Source organism: Littorina saxatilis, linkage group LG10, assembly GCF_037325665.1.
Source record: "Littorina saxatilis isolate snail1 linkage group LG10, US_GU_Lsax_2.0, whole genome shotgun sequence".
Taxonomy (NCBI): Eukaryota; Metazoa; Mollusca; class Gastropoda; order Littorinimorpha; family Littorinidae; genus Littorina; species Littorina saxatilis.
Genome location: NC_090254.1, coordinates 42,326,113 through 42,348,628, shown reverse-complemented (window position 1 = coordinate 42,348,628; position 22,516 = coordinate 42,326,113). Strand labels below are relative to the sequence as shown.

The 22,516-nt window shown below is 44.4% G+C and overlaps 2 protein-coding genes across 2 annotated transcripts in view; both read right to left on the bottom strand.

Moving 5' to 3' along the window:
* Positions 1–9,277, bottom strand: part of LOC138977871 (uncharacterized) — a 58,218-nt gene extending 48,941 nt beyond the window's left edge. Inside the window, exons 1-2 of the mRNA XM_070350477.1 lie at positions 9,047–9,277; positions 8,500–8,662 (exon numbers count right to left, since the gene is read on the bottom strand). Coding sequence (XP_070206578.1) covers positions 8,500–8,662; positions 9,047–9,277 — 394 coding nt within the window. The remainder of the gene's footprint in view (positions 1–8,499; positions 8,663–9,046) is intronic.
* Positions 9,278–17,514: 8,237 nt separating this feature from the next.
* Positions 17,515–21,361, bottom strand: LOC138977870 (uncharacterized). Its single transcript, XM_070350476.1, has one exon. The coding sequence runs from the start codon at positions 21,157–21,159 to the stop codon at positions 17,515–17,517; it is 3,645 nt and encodes a 1,214-aa protein (XP_070206577.1). The 5' UTR covers positions 21,160–21,361.
* Positions 21,362–22,516: the final 1,155 nt, after the last annotated feature.

Genomic DNA, 22,516 nt, shown 5'->3' with positions numbered 1-22,516 from the left:
GCACAAACTAAATTGGGAGAATGTGTATATAATTGTTTCCACAAAAAAAAGAAACAATTAAATCATTAATTTGGTTATTTATCATCCCGTGTCTTATAATCACTACGTTTCATGACAAGTTTATTCGTATTCGTATTATTATTCACACACTCACACACACACACACACACACACACACACACACACACACATACACACACACACACACACACACACACACACACGCACAAACACACACTCACACACACACACACTCTCTTGCACACAAGAAAAACCCTATTGAGGTTGCATGCTCAAATGGCGTGACTGAGGGGGATTTTTGGGGAGAAAAATGCAAATACACTTTGTTTTTTCTGTTCTTCTTCTTCATGTTTTGTCTTCTCCATTTTCTCTCTCTCTCTCTCTCTCTGTTTCTCTCTCTCTGTCTGTCTGTCTCTCTCGCCCTCCCTCTCTCTCTCTCTCTCTCTCTCTCTCTTCCTCTGTCTCTGTTTCTCTCTCTCTCTCTCTCTCTCTCTTTCTCTGTGTCTCTCTGTCTCTCTGTCTCTCTCTCCCCCCCTCTCTCTCTCTCTATCTCTCTCCCTCTCCCTCTCTCTCTCTGTTTCTGTCTCTCTCTCTCTCTCTGTCTCTGTCTCTCTGTCTTTGTCTCTGTCTCTCTCTGTTTCTCTCTCTGTTTCTCTCTCTCTTTCTCTCTCTCTCTCTATCTCTCTATCTCTCTCTCCCTCTCTCTCCCTCCCTCTCTCTCTCTCTATCTCTCTCTCTATATATCTCTCTCTCTCTCTCTCTCTCTCTCTCTCTCTCTCTCTCTCTCTCTCTCTCTCTCTCTCTCTCTCTGACACAAACTTTTTTTTCTCTCTCTCGTTCTTCAGGATTCGTGATACACAATTAATGCTTCCTTACCCCTTTCGCGGGACATTTTCCATTTTGAATCAATGTCAGAACATTATTTAAATATGCGGCAGCGGTTGCTGATCCTAGCGCAAATGCGAATGACAATTGTTGAGACTCGACAGGATTAAAGAAAGAGAAAAGCAGCATTAAATGTGACATCTTCTCACAATGTGGAAGGGGAATAACAGACATGAAACGTTTGGAGAATGAAAAATATGCCCACGTTGATTTAGTTCTCTCTTGTTGTTGTTGTTGTTGTTGTTGTTGTTGTTGTTGTTGTTGTTGTTGTTGTTGTTGTTGTTGTTGTTGTTGTTGTTGTTGTTGTTGTTGTTGTTTGTTTGTATGTATTTTTTTCTTCTCCTTTTTTACATTTAGTCAAGTTTTGACTAAATGTCTTAACATAGTTGTTGTGGGTTTGTTTTTGGGGGGAGGGGGTGGGTTGTGGTGGTTGTCGTCTTATTATTTATTGTGATATTAGTCAACAGACTGTCCTTCTCGTCTTAACGATTCTGTACACAACCGAAGATCTGTCCATGCTGTTTTGCGTGGGCTATTAGCATGCTTCAAACAGAACACATACCATATAAATAAGTGACCCTCCACCACGGAATGAGTCGCATGTCACCTTTGCACGATTTTCATATTTTTACAGTTTCCTACAGAGTTTTTTTATGCTCTATCCAGTGGTGAAACCCGTTTTAGAAAAGAGCGAAAACTGTTTGAGTTAGAAGCCTGTGACTAAGGTGACCCTCACACTGGCACTAGACACTCTCCGGACTTATATTAAGCCTAGCGCAGAACCGCGCGAGGTGACATGCGACTCATTTCGTGGTGGAGGGTCATATTATCTGCAGTCTGACTCCTTTTCTGTGCAGAGTTGAATTTTTTGTTGAAGAATTAAATCTTGAAAAGTAGCTGTGCCAATCTGCTTAATGACTTTGACAGCACACAAAACATCCATCTATGCAAAGATGCAGGCAGGCTGCTGAGGCTTGCTACCTGTCCCATAAGTGTGTTCTTATTAGATATATACAAATTTGGACAGATAGGTGGTGGTACAAATGATCTACGTAACAAGAAGGACTTTAGCTGTATCTTTTAAGTTCTTGTGATATTTCATTTTGTCAAAGATTTAAATGTTATACAGATGAACAATTCTTGTTTTATGATATGTGGTCATGCTTTTTGTTAGGGTCTTGATTTTTGACATCTGCATTTTTTTTTTTACCACAACCTTAGTTTTTGGCAAAATATCCGATTAAGAACACGTACGCAATTTGGCTGCACAAATCTAATTCAAAATTAGTTCTCTCATTATTAAGATAATAATGCTTTATTCATTTAGAACACGTTTAATGCCATGACAGATTTGTAAACGAAAAACAATTCACTGTTACATAGGGTCACGAACTCAAGTATCTGCTACATCATCGTGCGCCAATCATGTGTCCACCATATAATCATTATTATTCCCCCCTCTGCTTCTTTACCTCTGTAAACTTGTAGAGCTAGTTATTTTTCGATAATGACCCAGCAACCAAACAAATAACGAGCCAGCAACAGCCTGAATCCTCGATAGTGCAATGGGTTGAGAAGCTGTTCTGTTTTGGTACTACTTTTGCGACTGAAAAGTTCCGAACGCTCTATACGTACGAAATATACATCTCTGGAGCAAACAATACAAACATACCGCATTTAAATTAACAACTACAGGCCTGAACACATGAATCTCCATATAAAATCCATGAGTTAGGTTGTTTTCTGAATCTAGATCTGCCGTGCACAAACCGTTCATCACAAGCAAATTCCCAAGGCAAGTAGCCGACAAGAGTAGTTCCCCTTCTTTTAACGCAGTTTCTTCGACAACACTGACTGCAATCCGACGGTCAGTTTTCAACAATATTTCATTTTATAAACAGATCACACGCAACCAAATGCACACATCTCATCAATTTAAACAACATAAAGCGGTTTCATACACTATTTTCCCCAGAAAACTGAACTTCATACAGTAATTAACGTTGGAACACGGGTGCAAAAGTTCGTCTGCTAGTCCCATTTGACGAAAGAACATTATCCTAAGCGATACTAAAACATAAACAGAACACACAATATCTGCCTTTACCGCCACAGCAGAATAACAGCATATCTGTGTACTTGATTTTAGTCTAAAACAGGGAAACTGACAAGAAGTGTTAACAGAATGGAATGATTTGCACGGAACTATACAACCGCGCATTAATCGATCGCCTGCGCAGGTTGACTGGTTGAGTGATTCGGATTCGATCAAACTTTCGCACAAAAACTCCTGTTTTCTTTGAATAACTGAAGAAAGGAGGAATAAAGAGGTTACACACCTCGTCTCAGTGATTATTAAAAATAATGGTCTCAGTTCGCGGTCATGAAAAAGCTCGCTGAAGCTCGCATTTTTCATGATCCGCCAACTTCGACCATTATTTTTAATAATCACTGAGACTCGGCATGTAACCTCTACTTCATCACCCTTCCCTATCTTATCTAGCCGAACCTCGTCTGTACAGAATGTCAACAAAGTGTCATGTAAAAAACACCGACCTCTCATCTCCCCAGGCGATAAAAGCTCTCACACAACCTTGGTCCAAAAATACACAACATCACAGCTAATCGTCACCCAGTGCGCCACCGGGGAGCGACAGAGACACTGAGAGGGGCGACCTTAGGCAAGGAAGGCTCTAATTACCAGCAGACTCTCTCGCCCTGATACAAATCGATGAGATGTCCGACCCCTCCGCCCATCTGGGGCCTGGCCGGGGGGACCAAGGGTCATCCCCCCCATCGTGATGAGGCCTTCACTTCAGGCTGGGGATCGGGCGACAACGATAGCGTGTGATGAGTGCAATGAGGGGCGTAGGAAGACATCCAGAGCCGTCGTCCACACCACATGACATTGGAGATATAGTACCAGCTGCAACTTCTTCTTCTTCGTTCAGGGGCTGAAACTCCGTGTATGACCGTTTCACCCCATCATTTAGGCAGACATATGCCGCTTTCGGGGGATGCATGCATGGTATTTTCGTGAATCTATAACCCACCGAAGTCTGACATGGATTACAGGATCTTTTCCGTGCGCACTTGGTCTTGTGCTTGCGTGTACACACAAAGGGAGATAAGGCGCTATCAGGTTTGCAAATAAGTTGACCTGGGAGATCGGACAAATCTCCCCCCTTTAACGACCAGCCGCGGGATTCGAACCCACGACCTTCTGCTTGGGAGGCCGTCGTCTTATCCACAGGGCCATTGCGCGTGCCACCTCCTGCAACAACACTGACGTAAACCTATCCCAGCCAAGAGGTACAGAAACGTCCAAAATGTTGTTCAGGAGGATATGAACACGTGTGTAATTTGTGCTCAAGGGCTTGTCTGTTATTGTTATTCTCTGCCAGGAGATTGGTTTCGGGAGAGGGGGAACCGTTTACTTTCATTGTACCTGCTTGTAATGCAGGTATTTGGAAAAGTAGATTTGTGTCATCTGCTTAACTCATTGTCTCCCAGGTACGGATATATTCGTACACAGTCATATGGCTCTATCTGACCAGGTACGGATATATCCGCTCAGACTGTTAGCTTTAGTCGCTTTCTGTAACGTCAATCTAACGCCTGCATTCCAGCGTGTTAATACACAGTTACTAAACAGTTACTACACAGTTTCTACAATTATGAGTGACCTGCTGCAGCACAGCTGGTTTCGGCTAAAAAAAAAACTTGGTCAACATAGGTGGGGTAGAAAGGGTTAAGCTGCAGTCAATTAAGTTACGCAAGAACTAATCACTGAGGACTAGGTGGCCGAGTGGTAACGCACTTGCGCTCGGAAGCGAGAGGTTGCGAGTTCGACCCTGGGTCAGGGCGTTAGCAATTTTCTCCCCCCTTTCCTAACCTAGGTGGTGGGTTCAAGTGCTAGTCTTTCGGATGAGACGAAAAACCGAGGTCCCTTCGTGTACACTACATTGGGGTGTGCACGTTAAAGATCCCACGATTGACAAAAGGGTCTTTCCTGGCAAAATTGTAAAGGCATAGATAAAAAATGTCCACCAAAATACCCGTGTGACTTGGAATAATAGGCCGTGAAAAGTAGGATATGCGCCGAAATGGCTGCGATCTGCTGGCCGATGTGAATGCGTGATGTATTGTGTAAAAAAATTCCATCTCACACGGCATAAATAAATCCCTGCGCCTTGAATATGTGCGCGATATAAATTGCATAAAATTAAAATAAAAAAATAAAATAATAAATCCCTGCGCTTAGAACTGTACCCACGGAATACGCGCGATATAAGCCTCATATTGATTGATTCACATGGGTGAAACTAGCCTGTCAATTGACTGAAATCCGTCAATCTGAAAATAAGTCTGACGGAAATTCCGTCAATCCGCAATTTTGAACAAAAAAACAAACAAAAAAATTGAGAAAAAAAACACGAAACTACTTGCGGAACGCGTTTTCGAACTGCTATAGTGAACCGGTTGCAGTTTGCTTAGAAACTGAAGCGCTTTTGCCCGTGCTCGTGGTAAACCCCGTAGGTGAGGTTTCTTTGCTTTCTAATTCGCTCTGCATCACGATAAAAAAAAGTTCTCTCGCGTTTTGGCAGGCATTACGAAGTGGTGACACGATTTCTGCGACAAAGATGCCGATTTTGACGGAAAACGCACGGACAGATCTTATTGATGCTGGTCTAGCCAACAAATGGCGATGGGACTGGTTGGAGTTCATGAAACTAAAACTGTGTGTGATAAGTTTGGTGCTTGAAACTCAAGTGCTTTTCCTTGAGAACTTTGCACTATAAGAGATGCTACTGCTTAGTTGCTACTTTGTGCAGTGCTACATCATGCTGTTTGCATGTGTGACATTCTGTTTCATCATTTATTTCAATGCCTGTCTGGCAATGTTTGCTTCTTATAATTAAATATTTCGAACTTTTATTTCAGTTGTTCAGTTGTTCACTTTCTATTTCATGTAGTATGGCTGTTGTCAATGTTAATTGTTATCAATTGTGTCGTTGTGTTGGAAGATGCAAGTGTGAAAGGATACACACAAAAATGATTACTTCTGTGAATTGTTTTGATTTTGTTTACCCTTTTTACCATATCATTAGAATCTGAAGGTATTTTTTTGACCTGCATGATAGTGTATTTTTTTGCCAGGAAAGGCCACAAAATCACAATGAATAATGCAAAAATTCGTTTTCGGCCGGGGGGCGTTGCCCCCCTGGACCCCCTAACAGGGCCCTGCCCTGTACCCCGCCAGGGCCTTGACGGCCCCTGGGCCCCTGCCTCAAAACATTTTCAGTCAATTTGATTTTCCTAGGTTTCACCCATGATTCATTCATTGAACACTTTGTGTATCCAGATTTGACCAAGAAAAGAGGATTAAAGTCGCTTGTTCATTTCAGTGCGTGTTATCCTCTCAGGTGCCGATTTGTATCGCATAACCCTTACAGACAACCGCAACACGGTGGCCCAGTGAGTGGGAGGTCGTGGGTTCGAACCCCGGCCGGGTCATACCTAAGACTTTAAAATTGGCAATCTAGTGGCTGCTCCGCCTGGCGTCTGGCATTATGGGGTTAGTGCTAGGAATGTCAAAGCAGTACCGCCGTGATATCACCCCTCGTGGTGGACTGGGCGTTAAGCAAACAAACAAACAAACAAACCCTTACAGGCCTGGGAACCCCTGTTTTGCACTTGTAGGCTAGGCAGATTTCATCAGATTTCACCTCCTGTGTGAACAAATTGCTATAAAATTTATTTCACCTTTTTTGTACTCTACATGCATCCATTGATCAGGTGAAACCGAGTTGGCCAACGTTTTCCCATGCGAACTATATTTTTGAAGCTTTTAAAGAATGATGACAACTGCGCAATAACGGTATTCCGAATATGCTCCGTCCCTCACTTCTCACGTCTATAACATGTCTTATTTTAAGGGATGTGCCATATGTCACTCATATAGTATGTAAGAAAAGCACATTCAGTTGATAAATAGGTTGAATTGCATTTATTTAGCGCGAAATAACGTAGCCGAAGCTCAAATCTAGCGCATTCGGTGTGGTTTCACAGGGCGCGTCTCCCGGGTCGCGTTTGACAGGTATGGGAGTTGACAATTACTGTGCTGATATTCTCCCTCCTTTACCCGTTACTGTTGCATGTGTGAACATGCACACGCACACTCTATTCAACATGACCTCGTACTTGCGCTAAAGCCCGTCTTCATCGTCTGATGTACCTACACAGGCAACCTCGGTCACAGTGTTGGCACAGCTCTCCCCTCTGCACTCTCCACAGCCAGACGTACACACGAGGCCGTGTTTTCGGCATGAACATCTTGCTGTTCGACACTCTGTCTTGCAATTGCATCGGATGACATCGAGTAGATCACCAGGAGCAGCAGCAATGTCAATGAGAATAGGAAGCATGGCGCCTTGAACAATCTCCCATCCCCAGTCCATCGGATCCAGGAGGAACTGTTCTTGATGCAAGTGCATCCATTCTTGCGCCTGGAAGTATGTTCTCATGGAATGGAATTTAGCTGCTGCTGATGTAGGTGGGAGTTTGCAGGGCTGAAACGATGAGGTACATGTAGAGACTTTCTGCATGTACTTGATGTAGCGGAGGAAGTTCAAAGTGTCTCTTTCCTTCCCCCCATAGAGTTCTACAAAGGCCCTTTCTCCTGCTCCTATCAGCTCATCAGTGTGTAACCGAGTGCCGAAACACTATGATCACCTCGGGAGGCGAAGTGCAATCAAACAGGATTGAAAATGTTAGAGCTAATTTCTTAGCCCTATAAAAACTGTTATACAAACCCGAAGGTTTCCATGAACATACAGACAATCGGAAACCACCAGACCCCATCACAAACAGAATTCTACAATACACCGGTGTTGACTTTTAAAGGGCAACAACTCGGGTGCAGAGTCTGTTGTGAAAGGAGCGGAAGCCTCCCCTGTCACAATCACCCCCGTTTGAATGAACTTCGTCCCGAAGTTCCGAACCGGGGGACCACTGTCCATCCCAAGTTCGCAGAATGGGAACAGCACGAAAATGTTCAGTGGTCATAATTATTATGCCATTACCTGAACATATCATGCCGAGTCCCATCCCTGCTCGCAATTAAGCACCAGATGTAACCGAGTGCCGAAACACTACGATCACCTCGGGAGGCGAAGTGCAATCAAACAGGATTGAAAATGTTAGGGCTAATTTCTTAGCCTTATAAAAACTGTTATGCAAACCCGAAGGTTTCCATGAACATACAGACAATCGGAAACCACCAGACCCCATCACAAACAGAATTCTACAATACACCGGTGTTGACTTTTAAAGGCCAACAACTCGGGTGCAGAGTCTGTTGTGAAAGGAGCGGTAGCCTCCCCTGTCACAAGTGTCTCTGCAAGGACTGGCGCTGAAGACATGGGCCTGCTGCACGAACACTGTTGACTGGGTCAATTTCGTTAAACACATTGGTTTTCCAATCCCGAATGGACTGCTAATTGTATCGCATCCACCAAAGGCGTGCGCAAACAGGATGTTCTCACAAACTTGAGATCCAAGAACAGTCTGGACTTTTCTGATGTCCCACACTTTTGCAGCTGATTTTGCTGTCGATGATCTCACTGATGTGAAGAAGACGGAGCAGTGATCTGGCGTAAGATGGTACAACAGAAGGATGAGCAGATCGGTGTCCTCGCCAACCAGAATCACGTTTCCCGTCCTTGCCAATTCCAGAGAAGTCTTTACGACGAGCCTATCAGCATCAGCAGTTGTATGGACAGTGTCAAAGCCGTGCTGTGAAAAACGGGAACTAAGGAGGTTGATGAACCGCTGTTTGTTGTTTGGATTCGTCAGGAAGCGCTCCTTTGGTTCGCACAGGACCATGTCACCCTCAAAAGTGATGGCACATGCTGTATTGGCTCTGCTTGTTCTTCGCAAATGGGCTGCATCTTTGGTGGTAGGTCCGCAGCTGTATCCATCAAAAACAACAGTTCCTTTGCCAAAATGACGAATGAGAAAGTCTGCGTAACTCTTGAGTAAGCTGGTTGTATGTTGAACCACGGCACCAGGGCAGAAGGTGCAACAGCAAGCCACCATCGATGACATATGTTACATCATCAGGAATAACACCATTTACCTGCTTTGTTGAAGTCCAGATGTAAGTTGCCAGTGCAGCCTTGGTACCTTGTCTTAGCAGACCACCCAAATCAAACAGCGATGCTGGGACACTGCACATCTCAAAGGCAAAGGCGTCCTCAAGACATCCGTTGGTGTTCTTCACAGTTGTCACTAGTCTCTGGAACAACAGCATGGAGTGAACATGTACTAGATCATCGTGCAGATTGGACGACTTGGCTTTCAGAGCCATGGTTACAGCTTGATCCTTCTTTTTAAAGGTGAAATCCACAACATTATTAAATTTTCCGATCATGCTGCTCAGAATCTTGTTTCCTACGCCTTTTGCTTGTTCTGCATTCACAGTAGCTTCAGCTTCTTTTCCGCTTGAAATGGATCGGAGAGCTGTATCCACAGTGAAAGGGTTCCTATCAAGCAGATATCTGAAGATCAGCTGAATGTCTGTGTGATCTCGCTTCTGCCTTGCCACGCTCAACTCTTTGTGCTGCGTTTGTTGCTCGCTAGAATGGAATGCATTGCGTCGGGGATTTCTGCACAGGCAGGCATACACAGTAGTAGGTGGGAGATCAATGCCATATGATTGCGCAGCATTCAGTTCAAATTTCCGTACCTCTGTGTAAGAACAGCTAAAGCCAAGGTGGCTGAGGGTATCGATCAGAAACCGTGAACCGAATGATCGGTGCATTTGCACGCCAAGTGCAAACTTCAATGGTGCAATAACAGTGTTTGGCCTACTGAGCTGAATGATTGCTTGTCCTATTGCACTGATATAATGTTAGGTAACCTTGAAAGAAATACATGTACATATCCACTAACAAATGCACAGATTAATAAATAAACGCAACGTAAGTAGGTGAAGCTGAACATGAAAAAAAACTTATTACCTAAGGCCTAAAACAAAAATAGGTGTGGTTACGGTAACCCGACCTACCCTATTTTTTTGGGCCGACCCTATAACTTTTTATTACATTTGTCAAAAAAATACCCCAAAAAACAAGTAAACGAGTGCAGAAAACGCAATGAAAGCGAAAGCGCCCGAGTCGCACACTTATTTCCCTGTCAAGTAGGTTTAATTTGTACACATTAGAAAAAAAAGTTTTAAAAAAAAAAGTGATTGCCTACCTGCCTACCCTATTTTTTTTGGCTATGTTACCGTAACCACACCTATTATTTTTTTTGGCCTAACAGTCACATGCACGATCCACGTTGTTCTCAATGGACATAATTTCACAAGGCACAGATACAAAGACTGAATCTGCAATCGCCCAGTAATCATTATAATGCGAGCAGTGAAATGCGCCCCTGGGAAACAAACAAATATATCTATACATAGATGAGACCAATAAACTGCTTACGCCATGCTGATTAAGCTATCGTGTGATGTTATTGAATAGTTTCCTTGGGTAGCTTGTGAAAAACTGTCACTCCGAAAACTAAAATAAAATGTACGATATTTCGGACTCATCGCATGGTTTTTTCCCGGCCAACTCGATTAGATGTGTGCAGGCACACTGAAATGAATCAACTGCACCTAAAATGAATTTTATAGCAATTACTTCGCACACATCCAAACGCTTCCCAGCCTATTGGATTATTCTCAAACAAACTTGGTGTATTTTCAGAAAAATGAGCGTACTCCCCACAGCATTTGAACATCCATGATTTAAACATGCTTCAAACGCGTCCGTCGCACCGTTAATTAAGTTTACTAATACATTTATAACAAATGCTTCTTTCAATGTTTACTGACAAAAACTGTCATCATGTGTCAATTAAAACACTGGATCAGCTTCGGGATGCGCTTGTGAAGAAAAGTAGTCTAGGATTGTTTCTCGTCGGATTTTTTTTAAACTGACCGTACTGATCGTATTCCAGACAATCATGCGAACAAAATACGTCAAAATCGTATGGGTTCCCTGGTCTGTCCTTACTTCCTGTTGTATATATTGAGAGCGCTTACGTCCTTTTCTTCCTTAGATGCAAATATATATATGTTAATCCAAGAAATACAGCATTGAAAAACAAAGGGCTTCGAAAAGGCGTAAAATGCCCTCAAATGTTGTCTTTCGTCCCAAAGTAGAGGTAACGCCACGGAATACACAGGCCATACCCTGCTAGGCACTATTTCCCCTCCTACCCTTCCACCACCCACCCCCGTTTCCTACGCCACCGGTGATTGTGCCAATAATGAAAGGGGCGACAACCCTTGCTGAGGTGTTGAGAGCGTGGGATATGGCTCTGGTGGCGTTTAATGACGAAGAGATTGAGTTCCGTGAAGCACACAATGAGAATGATCAGAAGATTCACAGAGCACAACGACGGTGTTGACGGTAAAGTCATAAATGTTGTTGGTATGAAGTGCTGATTGGATAGACGGATTGATGGATGGATGGATGGATGGATGGATGGATGGATGGACGGATGGATGGATGGATGGACGGATGGATGGATGAATGGATGGATGGACGGACTGATGGATGGATCGACGGACAGACGGACGGACGGATGGATGGATGGATGGATGGATGGATGGACGGATAATGGATGGACAGATATATGGATGGATGGATGGATGGACGGACGGATGGATGGATGGACGGATGGATGGATGGACGGATGGATGGATGGACGAATGGATGGATGGACGGATGGATGGATGGACTAATGGTTGGTTGGATGGGAGGTTGGATTGGAAGGATGGATGGGTGGGTGGGTGGGTGAGTTGGTGGGCGGATGAATGGGCGGATAGGGGGTTGATGGACGGACAGTTGAGTAAGTTGGTGAGCTAGCTTGTGGATGGATTGGTGGATAGATGGGTGGATGAGTGAATGGCTAGAGATGGTGGGTAGGCGAATGATGCGTGTATAATTGAATAGGTGGTTGAAGGGCAAATGGATGGATTGTTGTATGGATGGGTCCGAAGGATGGTTGGTTGGGCAGATGGATAGATGGATGATTGGTCGGGTGATTGGTCAGATGGATATATCGGCGGGCAGGTGGGCAGATGGATAGATGGATGATTGGTCGGGTGGCTGGTCAGATGGATATATCGGCGGGCAGGTGGGCAGATGGATTAATTGGTGGATAGATAAATCACCAAGCGATATCAGAGGATCCTTCAAAGGCAAGAGTTTGCCCCCAGCCGATACGAATCAAGTCATCATTGCAAGCTGATAGTAAGAGGTGTCCAACCCCTCCTCCCTTCAGGGACTAGCCGTGCGGAGGTACCACTGAGAGGTCATCCCCCCGTCGTGATGAGGCCTGGCCTTCACCGCAGGCCGGGTCTCACGAGTTGCGCGTAACGACAATAAGAGCCATGATAGTACGAACCATAGCAGCTTAGTGCTCGAAGCAAACACTAAAGTTAAATGCGCTATGACCAGAAAACGCAAAATTCTGACGTGGATGACGTAATGCCCCATAAAACGCAAACAAAGTTTAGCTCTACGACCGGTATTATCTTATCGTTATCTTCAAGGGATGTACTTTCGAAAAATAAAAATGTATCGTTGTTTAATTGAATATATAACGGTAAAAACTGAGATGAATAGCAACTAGGTAGAAAAAAGACCGCCTGGAGATACCCACAGTTACCAAAGCATCGTCACAGAAGCTCAAGATAACACGTCAAACTTGTCTGTGACGTCAAACGTAGCTTGTTGACGCTTTTCTTTCAGTCTGAAAATGTACAGAGCTTCGATCATATGTGGGAGTTCAGTTAGTGTTGAGCATATTCATTTTCTTTCAAGTGTTTTATGACTTTTCGTTGTGGATTTTGCGATTACAGAGATACGTTGCAAATTTACTATGAGTCGCCGCGGTAATTATCAACATTGATTGGGTCTTTGAGAGTGAATGCTTACCATCGTTGTCCTCGGAAACACGAATCCACACATCAAACAATCAGCCTGATTGGCTTTTACTTTGACAATCCACGTTTCACCTGAAAGCTCAAACCCCATTAATTTTGTTTGTTTGTTTGTTTGCTTCACGCCCAGCCGACCACGAAGGGCCATATCAGGGCGGTGCTGCTTTGACAATTAACGTGCGCCACACACAAGACAGAAGTCACAGCACAGGCTTCATGTCTCACCCAGTCACATTATTCTGACACCGGACCAACCAGTCCTAGCACAAACCCCATAATGCCAGACGCCAGGCGGAGCAGCCACTAGATTGCCAATTTTTAAGTCTTAGGTATGACCCGGCCGGGGTTCGAACCCACGACCTCCCGATCACGGGGCGGACGCCTTACCACTAGGCCAACTGTTCCGGTCAAATCCCATTCACCACCTCGATTTATTGCATGGGGAACATGATGAGATTTATTCCCCGGCTGGGTATGAATGAAAACTCGTGAAAATGATGACAAAAAGCATTCTCTCTTTCCTGTTGTGTTAAGGACGTTCACGTTTTACGGCTGTGATGGCGCCAATAATAAAGCGAGTTGTTAGGATGCGGAGTGATCTTCATTGGGCAGATATAATGGATCAGGTGATGAGTTTGAGCCAAGGGCCATTGAGTTTCCTGGAGCAGATATTGACAATGACTAGTAGTTGCATTCGACGGAATGATTGTGTTGACTGGTTCGGTGCAAGTGAAGTTTGTCATGTGCATATTTAGTGGGTGAGTAAGCTTAGTGAGTGAGTGAGTGCGCGAGCTAGAAAGCAAGTTATTCATGCATTCCATCATTCATTCATTTAATCATTCATTCACTGATGATGAATTCCTTGATTGTGGACAGTTTATGGGCGTTCTGATTCATTGAGCGATTGACCGATTCTTGCGTTGAAGCCCAAATAACCAAGAGGGATGTAACGTGAAGAGTATTGTGCGTGAAATCCAAGTTTTGCCTGATCAGTGTGTGATATTCCTGATTTGCAATGTAATACAAGTATATGCGAGGTAGTTGATACTCAAAATAGGTTTCTAGTCTTGAGAGATTTATTTCTCAGAGTCAACTTTGTGTGCAGACTCTCCTCGGTGTCCGAACACCCCCGTGTGTACACGCAAGCACAAGACCAAGTGCGCACGAAAAAGATCCTGTAATCCATGTCAGAGTTCGGTGGGTTATAGAAACACGAAAATACCCAGCATGCTTCCTCCGAAAACGGCGTATGGCTGCCTAAATGGCGGGGTAAAAAACGGTCATACACGTAAAATTCCACTCGTGCAAAAAACACGAGTGTGAGTGTACGTGGGAGTTTCAGCCCACGAACGCAGAAGAAGAAGAAGAAGAAGAGTAAATCATTTCAGAATCCGCGTAAAGTTAACCAGACTTAAGTGGATGTAAATCAGCCTGACGTAAGTTTATTTCCATTGTTGAATAACCCGTGAAAGGACTCAGTAAAGAGACTTTACCCAGCAGCTCGTACATGTATATTTATAACTTGAATTCCGTTTTATTTGTTAAGCCGGATATTAATTGGGCGAAGTCTACTTCACGGAGTCTACTTCGCGGAGTCTACTTCACGGAGTCTACTTCACGGAGTCTACTTCACGGAGTCTACTTCACGAAACTCGCTGCACTAATAGGCCTTGGCACTGACTTTTCGGTAAACTGACTCCGCTAAGTCTTTGCGAAGGCAAAATTCACGGGTTTGTTGTTTTTCTATCCTAACACCTGTTTCTTGTCCCGGTGTGCTCTCACACCGCACAGGCCAAATATCCACCAAATGTCAAGGTTAATTAAGGACATCCTAACGTTGGCCAACCCCTTTAAAATCTCGGCAAATAGAGTTTAGGCAGTTACACGTACACGCAATTCATGTGGCGTCATTGCGTCCACACGTCGATCTCTGTGGATAGTTTCGGTGGGCATACACAAATGGTTCATGTCAACCAAGATCTCTGCTGGCTCCGAGCGGTGTGCCAAAAAAGGGAGAGAAAAAAGAGAAATAGAAAATAGTTTTCTCAAATTCATTGACGGCAGTTTAAACATCGACGACGGGAGGGTAAACCCTGACTTTTGGTTGTAAGCCAAATGCAAGCACGTACGTTCCGCGAGTCAACATGATCTGGATCGTTAGCTGCACATTCAGGGCTAAATGGACCACTCTCGTGACCTCTGCCAGCAGGTTGTAAGGGCACTTTTACAAGAACAGCTAGAGTGCACGAAAACTTTGGGCAAATCCGTGGGCAGTCAGTGTCAAGATTACCAGTGGTGATGCAAGTGAAAAGTTCTAAGGCCCCAAAAAAAAAGGTGTGGTTAAGGTAACATAGCCAAAACAAATAGGGTAGGAAGGTAGGCAACCCCCTTTTTTTAAAACTTTTTTTCTTAATAGCAGAGCAACCAAGCGTGTAGCACTCGCAACCGAAGAAGATGCCGCCATTTTTTTTCATGGCAAGCGTCTGTTGGGCCTTTTTAGTAGAAGGAGTTATTTCACTTGCATCGTCTGTCGTCTGCATGACGACTTGAGCGCTTTCCCTTTCATTGCGTTTTCTGCACTCGTTTTCTTGGTGTTTTTACACCCCCGGTATAGGGGTGTGTATAGGTTTCACTCGATGTGTTTGTGTGGGTGTTTGTGTGTTTGTTTGTGTGTTTGTGTTCGCATATAGATCTCAAGAATGAACGGACCGATCGTCACCAAACTTGGTGAACAGGTTCTATACATTCCTGAGACGGTCCTTACAAAAATTGGGACCAGTCAAACACACGGTTAGGGAGTTATTGGTGGATTAAAATTATACAAGGACTTATACAGGGACATCTTCATGGTCAAAGGGAAATAACCATTCTCACTCAGTCACTGCCACCAACTGAGAAGGTTATTTCCCTTTGACGGGGGTGTTTTTCCTACCTCGTAGGAATTTCTTGTTTTGTTTGTTTTTTTGGACAAATGTAATAAAAAGTTATAGGGTCGGCCCCTAAAAATAGGGTAGGTCGGGTTACCGTAACCACACCTTTTTTTCAGGCCTAACCAAGCAAACAGGCACACACACATGCACAACCAACAGAGACAATTAGATCGATAAGGACTCGATAAACAACTCGGGTGGCGCGCCTACGGGAAGCGTTTTGTGACAGTCCAACAGATTTTTGTTAAAAACGGTACTGTCCGCGGAGCATGCACGTCAAACCGGAACGGTGATTCCCAACGTCAGATGATAGATGATCATTGTACAAAGTTTGTAGATCGAATGATTTTGCAAATGTGTAGACAAAACTACAGTGTTCCCTTTTTGAACACACTTTCTGCAAGCAGTTTTGAACACAGTGACATTATATAGTACATAATTCTACTAGCAATAGTAGAACGCATGCTTAACACTTGACTAGTGTTCATTTGAGATCACCATGGGCAAGGTCCAAAACCCTGCAGCGAGTCATAAATATTGCGACATGTCATTATTCTTCATGAGGCAGCCGGTTGTTTTGTTGTTGGTTTTTTGTCTAGTGGGGTCCTTGATTCCTTTTAAGGGCAGTTAAGGCACAGGTCATACAAACCGTTGCCAGCCTTTTGGGAATTGTTTTTCAAAGCAATGTTAAAAATGCGAACGTGCATTGGAGCTAAACGCGATCACTCGGGAACGGTTTTCAAACACTTAGCAACGGAGTGTCTGTAAACGTGCCTCAAAAGACTGATTGCTTCCTCCTGTTATTTGTGGGAAAGAGGGTGAATTGGAAAGCACAAAAAAGCCTCTTCTTGTCGATTAATTCTGGGTGCGTTAGCGCAGGAACGTGCATGGGCTATGTAACGTGCGTGGCATTTCATGGAGACTGTGTGGTGTGTGTGTGTGTGTGTGTGTGTGCGTTTGTGTGTGTGTGAGTGTGTGTGTGTGTGTGTGTGTGTGTGTGTGTGTGTGTGTGTGTGTGTGTGTGTGTGTGTGTGTGTGTGTGTGTGTGTGATGACGTTTAGCATGCGCCCAATCTCTAAAACAACATGAAAAAAATGAAAAAAACATGACTCGGTTTTAATCTGCTCGCCAACAATGTCCGTTTTAGCGTGTGGTTTTTTTTTCACTTGAAATCCAGCAACAACAATGATATTCCGCGTCGATTCCTTCTCCCAACCGCATTTATCACCCCGTAATGAGAATAACGAGAATGAGAAAATGAGAAAACATGTCCACACAATCCACAACGTTAAAGGCACACTCCTTCTAGTGAAAACAGATCGGCTTCCTATCTTAGATCCAGACAGGCTTTCACATGGAATAAAAACAACAAATAAAAGAAAGGAAAAAATAAAGACAGCAAAACAAACAAAGAAAGAAAGAAAGAAAAACAGAAAGAATGAAAGAAAGAAAACGAAGGAAGGAAGGAAGGAAGGGAGGAAGGAATGGAGGAATGAAGGAAGGGAGGAAGGAAGGAAGGAAGGAAGGAAGAAAGAAAGAAAGAAATACAGAAGGAAGGAATGAAAGAAGGAAGGAATGAAAGAAGGAAGGAAAGAAGGAAGGAAGGAAGGAAGGAAGGTAGGGAAAAAAAGATAGAAAAAACAACAACTTTCAATATCAAAACTGAAACGCTTACCTGCACAGCGACTGAAACGTCAGCCACGGCCATGCTGAAGTGGACTCAACTTCATCTTTCCCATGTGAACCATCAACCCCGCCACCACCACCACTACCACCACCCTGTTCGTTCCACAAGACTCCGTATCTGCCGAACGCTTTGTACAGCTCCAGAAGACAGAGAAACATGTGAACGAAGGTCAACACGTACATTCCCTGAACGACCCTGCCCACCATTACTGCACGCCGGATCCGGAAGAGGTCACCGGAAGTCGTCGTGTGCGCATGCGTCCGCGCATGCTCCAGCGAGAGGGACTCGAGCGCTTCAATGTCTTCCAAGCTGTAGTGAGAATGGCGTCTAGTGGAGTGTTCCGCTAGAGAATCTTCTGAAGATGAGAACTGGAGTTTGGGAAGACCGATGTTGCTGGTTTGATGTGAGTTGTTCATGTTTATACACCTGTGCAGAGTCTCACAATCAAACTCAGTGTCGTTGTAGTTTTCAGCCTGGTGTGAAGGGAAGACATTACTCAGAATGGAAGAAGAAGAAGGCACGGTTTGCAGGGTACTCCTCCTTCGCTCGGAAACACAATCCACAACATCATCATCCGGCAAAAGAGTGAACGTTGTTTCTGAGTGGGTCATATCCGTTCTTCTTTCATGAACGCATTGAGCTTCTGAGAGTCCAAGGCGTTGTCTTATTCTTGCAGTTGCTTTCTGTTGTTCCGCAGGGCAAGGCACAAGCTCTGGTATGAGCTGCAGCACCTGGAGCTGAAGCGGAAGCTGGTTGATAGTCGGGGTGGGTTTGTGGGGTAGAAACGGGGACCTTGGGTGTTCGTTGTCGGCCATGTACCCGTCGTCTCCTGAGAGAGAATCGTCTGACTCCTCGCTAGACGCTGCGGGGTCTGGGCTCTGCGTTTCGCAGCACAGAAGCTGAGACAGCCCTGGGAAAGAACGTTTTTGTGGGCCCTGCTGTTGGTTTGTTTTGCACTCTGAGGCTTCTCGGTCAGTACAACAGCAGCTAAGACGAATGTGTTTGAATTTGGTAACACGGTTTTCATGGTAGATGTGTTCACAAGACTGTTCGTGGTTGAATGGGTTTCTTCTCTTGCTCTCATAAATCGAAGGTTTCCCTGTTGTGTGTGTTAAGTCTGCGATCTTTACATACTGATCAGTGTCAGAGTTTGGAAGTGATTTCGCATGCTCTGCAAGTGAACGCGGGTTTGGAGCCACAGATGCATTCTGATACGACACATTTTGTGGTACAAGGATTTGAAATGTGTTTCTGCTCCTTCCAAATGCTATCTTCAGCCAGCCAAAGAAAGTTTGTGAGTCGTTATTTTCAGGTACCTCGTCAAACGAACTTGTTTCAACTTCTTCGATACAGAACGTGCTCTGCCCTGAGCTAGTGCTTTGGACACAAGCATTGCGTTCGTTTCTGTCCATGTCAGCTTTTTTCTTATTTTGCACCTTGATTTCACAACAGTTCAGATCAGAAACCACAGTGATGTTGTCAGCTTGTACACGCTGTTCTGGTTTTGAAGAGCTGAACTTGGAGTACAAACCAGGTTTTTCTCTTCCACAACTTTGAGCAGTGTTCTTCAAATCTCCGTTGGTCTGGACCTGTTCTAGACTTGTATCTTTATGGCGCATTAATTTCTTACGTTTTCTTGTGTGTGAGCTCGCCTTAAGGCTTAAGTGTCTTGGTGCTTTCTTGGCATTGTGTTCGTATGGTGAATTGGCCCTTGTGTGTGAACTGGCCTTAAGGCTTTCGGATCTTGGGGGTTTGTTAGCGTTGTGTCTGTAGGCTGAGTCTGGGCTTGGGTGTGAACTCGCCTTAAGGCTAGCGGATCTTGAGGGTTTGTTGGCATTGTGTCCGTGGGGTGCGCACGGGCGTGTATGTGAACTGGCCTTAACGCTAGCGGACCTTGAGGGTTTTTTAGCACTATGTCCGTAGGTTGAGTCTGCTCCTGTGTGTGAATTCGCCTTAAGGCTAACGGATCTTGAGGGTTTGTTGGTATTATGTCCGTAGGGGGAGTCTGCGCTTGGGTCGTGTTTGACGACATCCTGAGCTGGCGTCAAGTGATGATGAGAATCGGCTCTGCCTCTCATTGATTGTTCGGAATCACTTGAAGCCGTTACATCGGTACACACGTCTCTGCCGCCGCGTCTGCTCTCAGAGTAATTGTATGTACACAGCGGTGATGCGGAGCTTACTGAACAATCCACTAAAAGTTCGTCATCGTCCTCATCTCTCAGAAGCTGGCTGGAGGCAGCGTTTCGATTGACCAACACTTGAGAATCAGATTTTTGTGGGCTGCTGGGTGTGCTTGAATCTGCCTTTCTGGCTTTCCATTTCAGTCTGGTGCCAACTCCATCTGAAGTTGACGCTGACACTTCCAGCTGTTTATAGAGTGCTTCACTTTCTAAATCTGGCTTTCGTTTTGATTTCTTCGCTCGTTTTGTCTTGGTTTTGTTTCGTTGAGATTGTCTGGAAGTTTCTGCTTCAACGGACTGGTTTTGTGTCTGCGAAGAAGGCTTGACCTGAGGAGGCCGTTTTGCAACCGAACTTGGATCAGGCTGAGAGGCCACTGATGTGGTTTCACTGAAAAGTATTGGCTGCAGTAGGTGTTCTTGACGCGTCTCACGAAGCTGCAAAGTGCTGGAATTGGTCTGACGTGTTTGAGTCCCATCACGCGGAGAATGGAGGACTTCGGTTGAGGTTGGAATTTCTTTATCCTCGGTACGACTCTCAATGACAGGCACATGTATCTGGTTGTTTTGGCAAGAATTTGGCTCAGTACGAACTCTCTGGTCATTTGTGCTACACGACAGACGAGTACTGTGATCGTTTATCTCTGCTTTGAAAACCAGAGCTCGCACACGGCTGCAGAACAACTCCGAAGCCCGTCTCCGCCAGTAATGACACGGGTTGTGAGAATCTTCCGCCAAGGCTGACGTTTTCCGCTTCTGTCTGTGGAGGTAGTCCTCCCTCGCTTGCTTGGCTTCCCATGCGTACTGCGACAGCTTGAACCCGCTGCACACGAAGATTGTGCACAGTAACATCATCCACACAACCACCACGCAGCTGTCTAACAACAGGAGAGCTTTCATTCTGTGGTTGAGAGCCACGATGCCGTGAACTGCCAGCGTGCACAGCAAACAGGCCACCAACGCTGAGAAGATGGTCATCTTGCTGCGCAGTTTTTTGCTGCCTATTCCAATCCCTGTGACCTTGACCACAATCACTTGAACCATTCCGTAGGATGCACACATCCCCGGGTAGATCGACTGGACAAACAAGTGGTTGCCGACGGCAGAAAGATTGTTTTGAAATCCGTAAGGATCCACGAGAAGAAACGCGAATCGAACTATCCCAGAAGCAGTGACGAAGGCCAGAATATATGCGAACATTCTCACTGGGATTATTTTCCGACAAAATCGTATGGTAAGACACATGGTGAGTATCACCTGAAGCAGAAACAGTGTGCTGAAAAATACTAGATGAAGCGTCCATGCTTCCCCCCACTGCGCTATAGCCGCGCTCCAGTGAGGCACATGTTCCAGCCAATCAGGGTGAAGATCTGGTATTGCGTCACTTCCGTTCGATCCTGTATCATTGATGACCTTTCTGCGGTAACTGCTGATTGGCGAGTCTGTCATTGTGGCGTCATCCTTAATTTGAAAAATAGATTTTCAACACTTTGTCTCTCTTTGTTGTTTCTTTTGTCGGTCTTCTCTATCATAAACACCAACTGACGAGAGCGAATTTATGGAATACACAGCGAATACTGCGATTTAGGTTGAAAATGTTAAAACTTGACCGATAAATGATTGAGTTTGCTCTACAATCATTGACTCTTTCTCTTGCAGTAGTTGACCCCGACTCGAGAGGTTCCGCGTTTCCTGAAACATAAGAAAAAATGATCAAATTGATAATGAAACTTCTTTTGAAAGAAAAGAGTGCAGTATGCATTGATGACATCCACCCGTACCCTAGTGCCCTTGCCCAGGCTTGCACCACAAAAAGCTTTTGCACCGTTTTTACGAACATTTTCATTTGCATACTAAGTGTGAAATCCCCTTTTGGCATACTAAGTGTGAAATCCCCTTTTGGCATACTAAGTGTGAAATCCCCTTTTGGCATACTAAGTGTGAAATCCCCTTTTGGCATACTAAGTGTGAAATCCCCTTTTGGCATACTAAGTGTGAAATCCCCTTTTGGCATACTAAGTGTGAAATCCCCTTTTGGCATACTAAGTGTGAAATCCCCTTTTGGCACAACTTGAGGGAAAACATAAAGATTTCTTCACACGGTTCCATCAACAATCCATCTTTTTTTCTGAAAACAAAGTGAAAACTTTGTAACTTTCAAAGTGCCCCTAATATGCTAACCTTCTCTCAGAAGAGGAAACTGCCGTTTTTTACATTTAGTCAAGTTTTGACTAAATGTTTTAACATAGACCGGGAATCGAGACGAGGGTGTGGTGTATGTGTGTGTGTCTGTGTGTATGTGTAGAGCGATCTTCATGAAACTTCACATGAAAGTTCCTGGGTATGATATCCCCACATGTTTTTTTCGTGTTTTCGATAAATGTCTTTGATGACGTCATATCCGGCTTTTTGTGAAAGTTAAGGCGGCACTGTCACGCCTTCATTTATTAAGCAAATTGGTTGCAATTTTTGTCAAGTAATCTTCGACAAAGCCCGGACTTTGGTATTGCATTTCAGCTTCGAGGCTTAAAAATTAATTAATGAGTTTGCTCATTAAAGTTGTCATTAAAATCGATTTTTCGCAAACAGATTTAAAAATGATGACATTGTATTCCTCATCTTCTCTTGAATTCAAAAATATATACATGTGTCATGTTTACTCTAAAAATGTGCTCAGAATGAAAGAAAATAGGTTCAGTAAGTGGACGCGTTCTTCGCGGCGGCGAGCGTGACCTGTCTCCGTCTTCGGTATGCTTAGCCGAGACTATCTGAATGTAGTCTCGGCGATGATTGGTGTGTGGTGTTG

Coding starts and splice junctions, on each gene's coding strand:
- LOC138977870 (XM_070350476.1), bottom strand. CDS start 21,159: ATGACAGACTCGCCAATCAGCAGTTACCGCAGAAAGGTCATCAATGAT.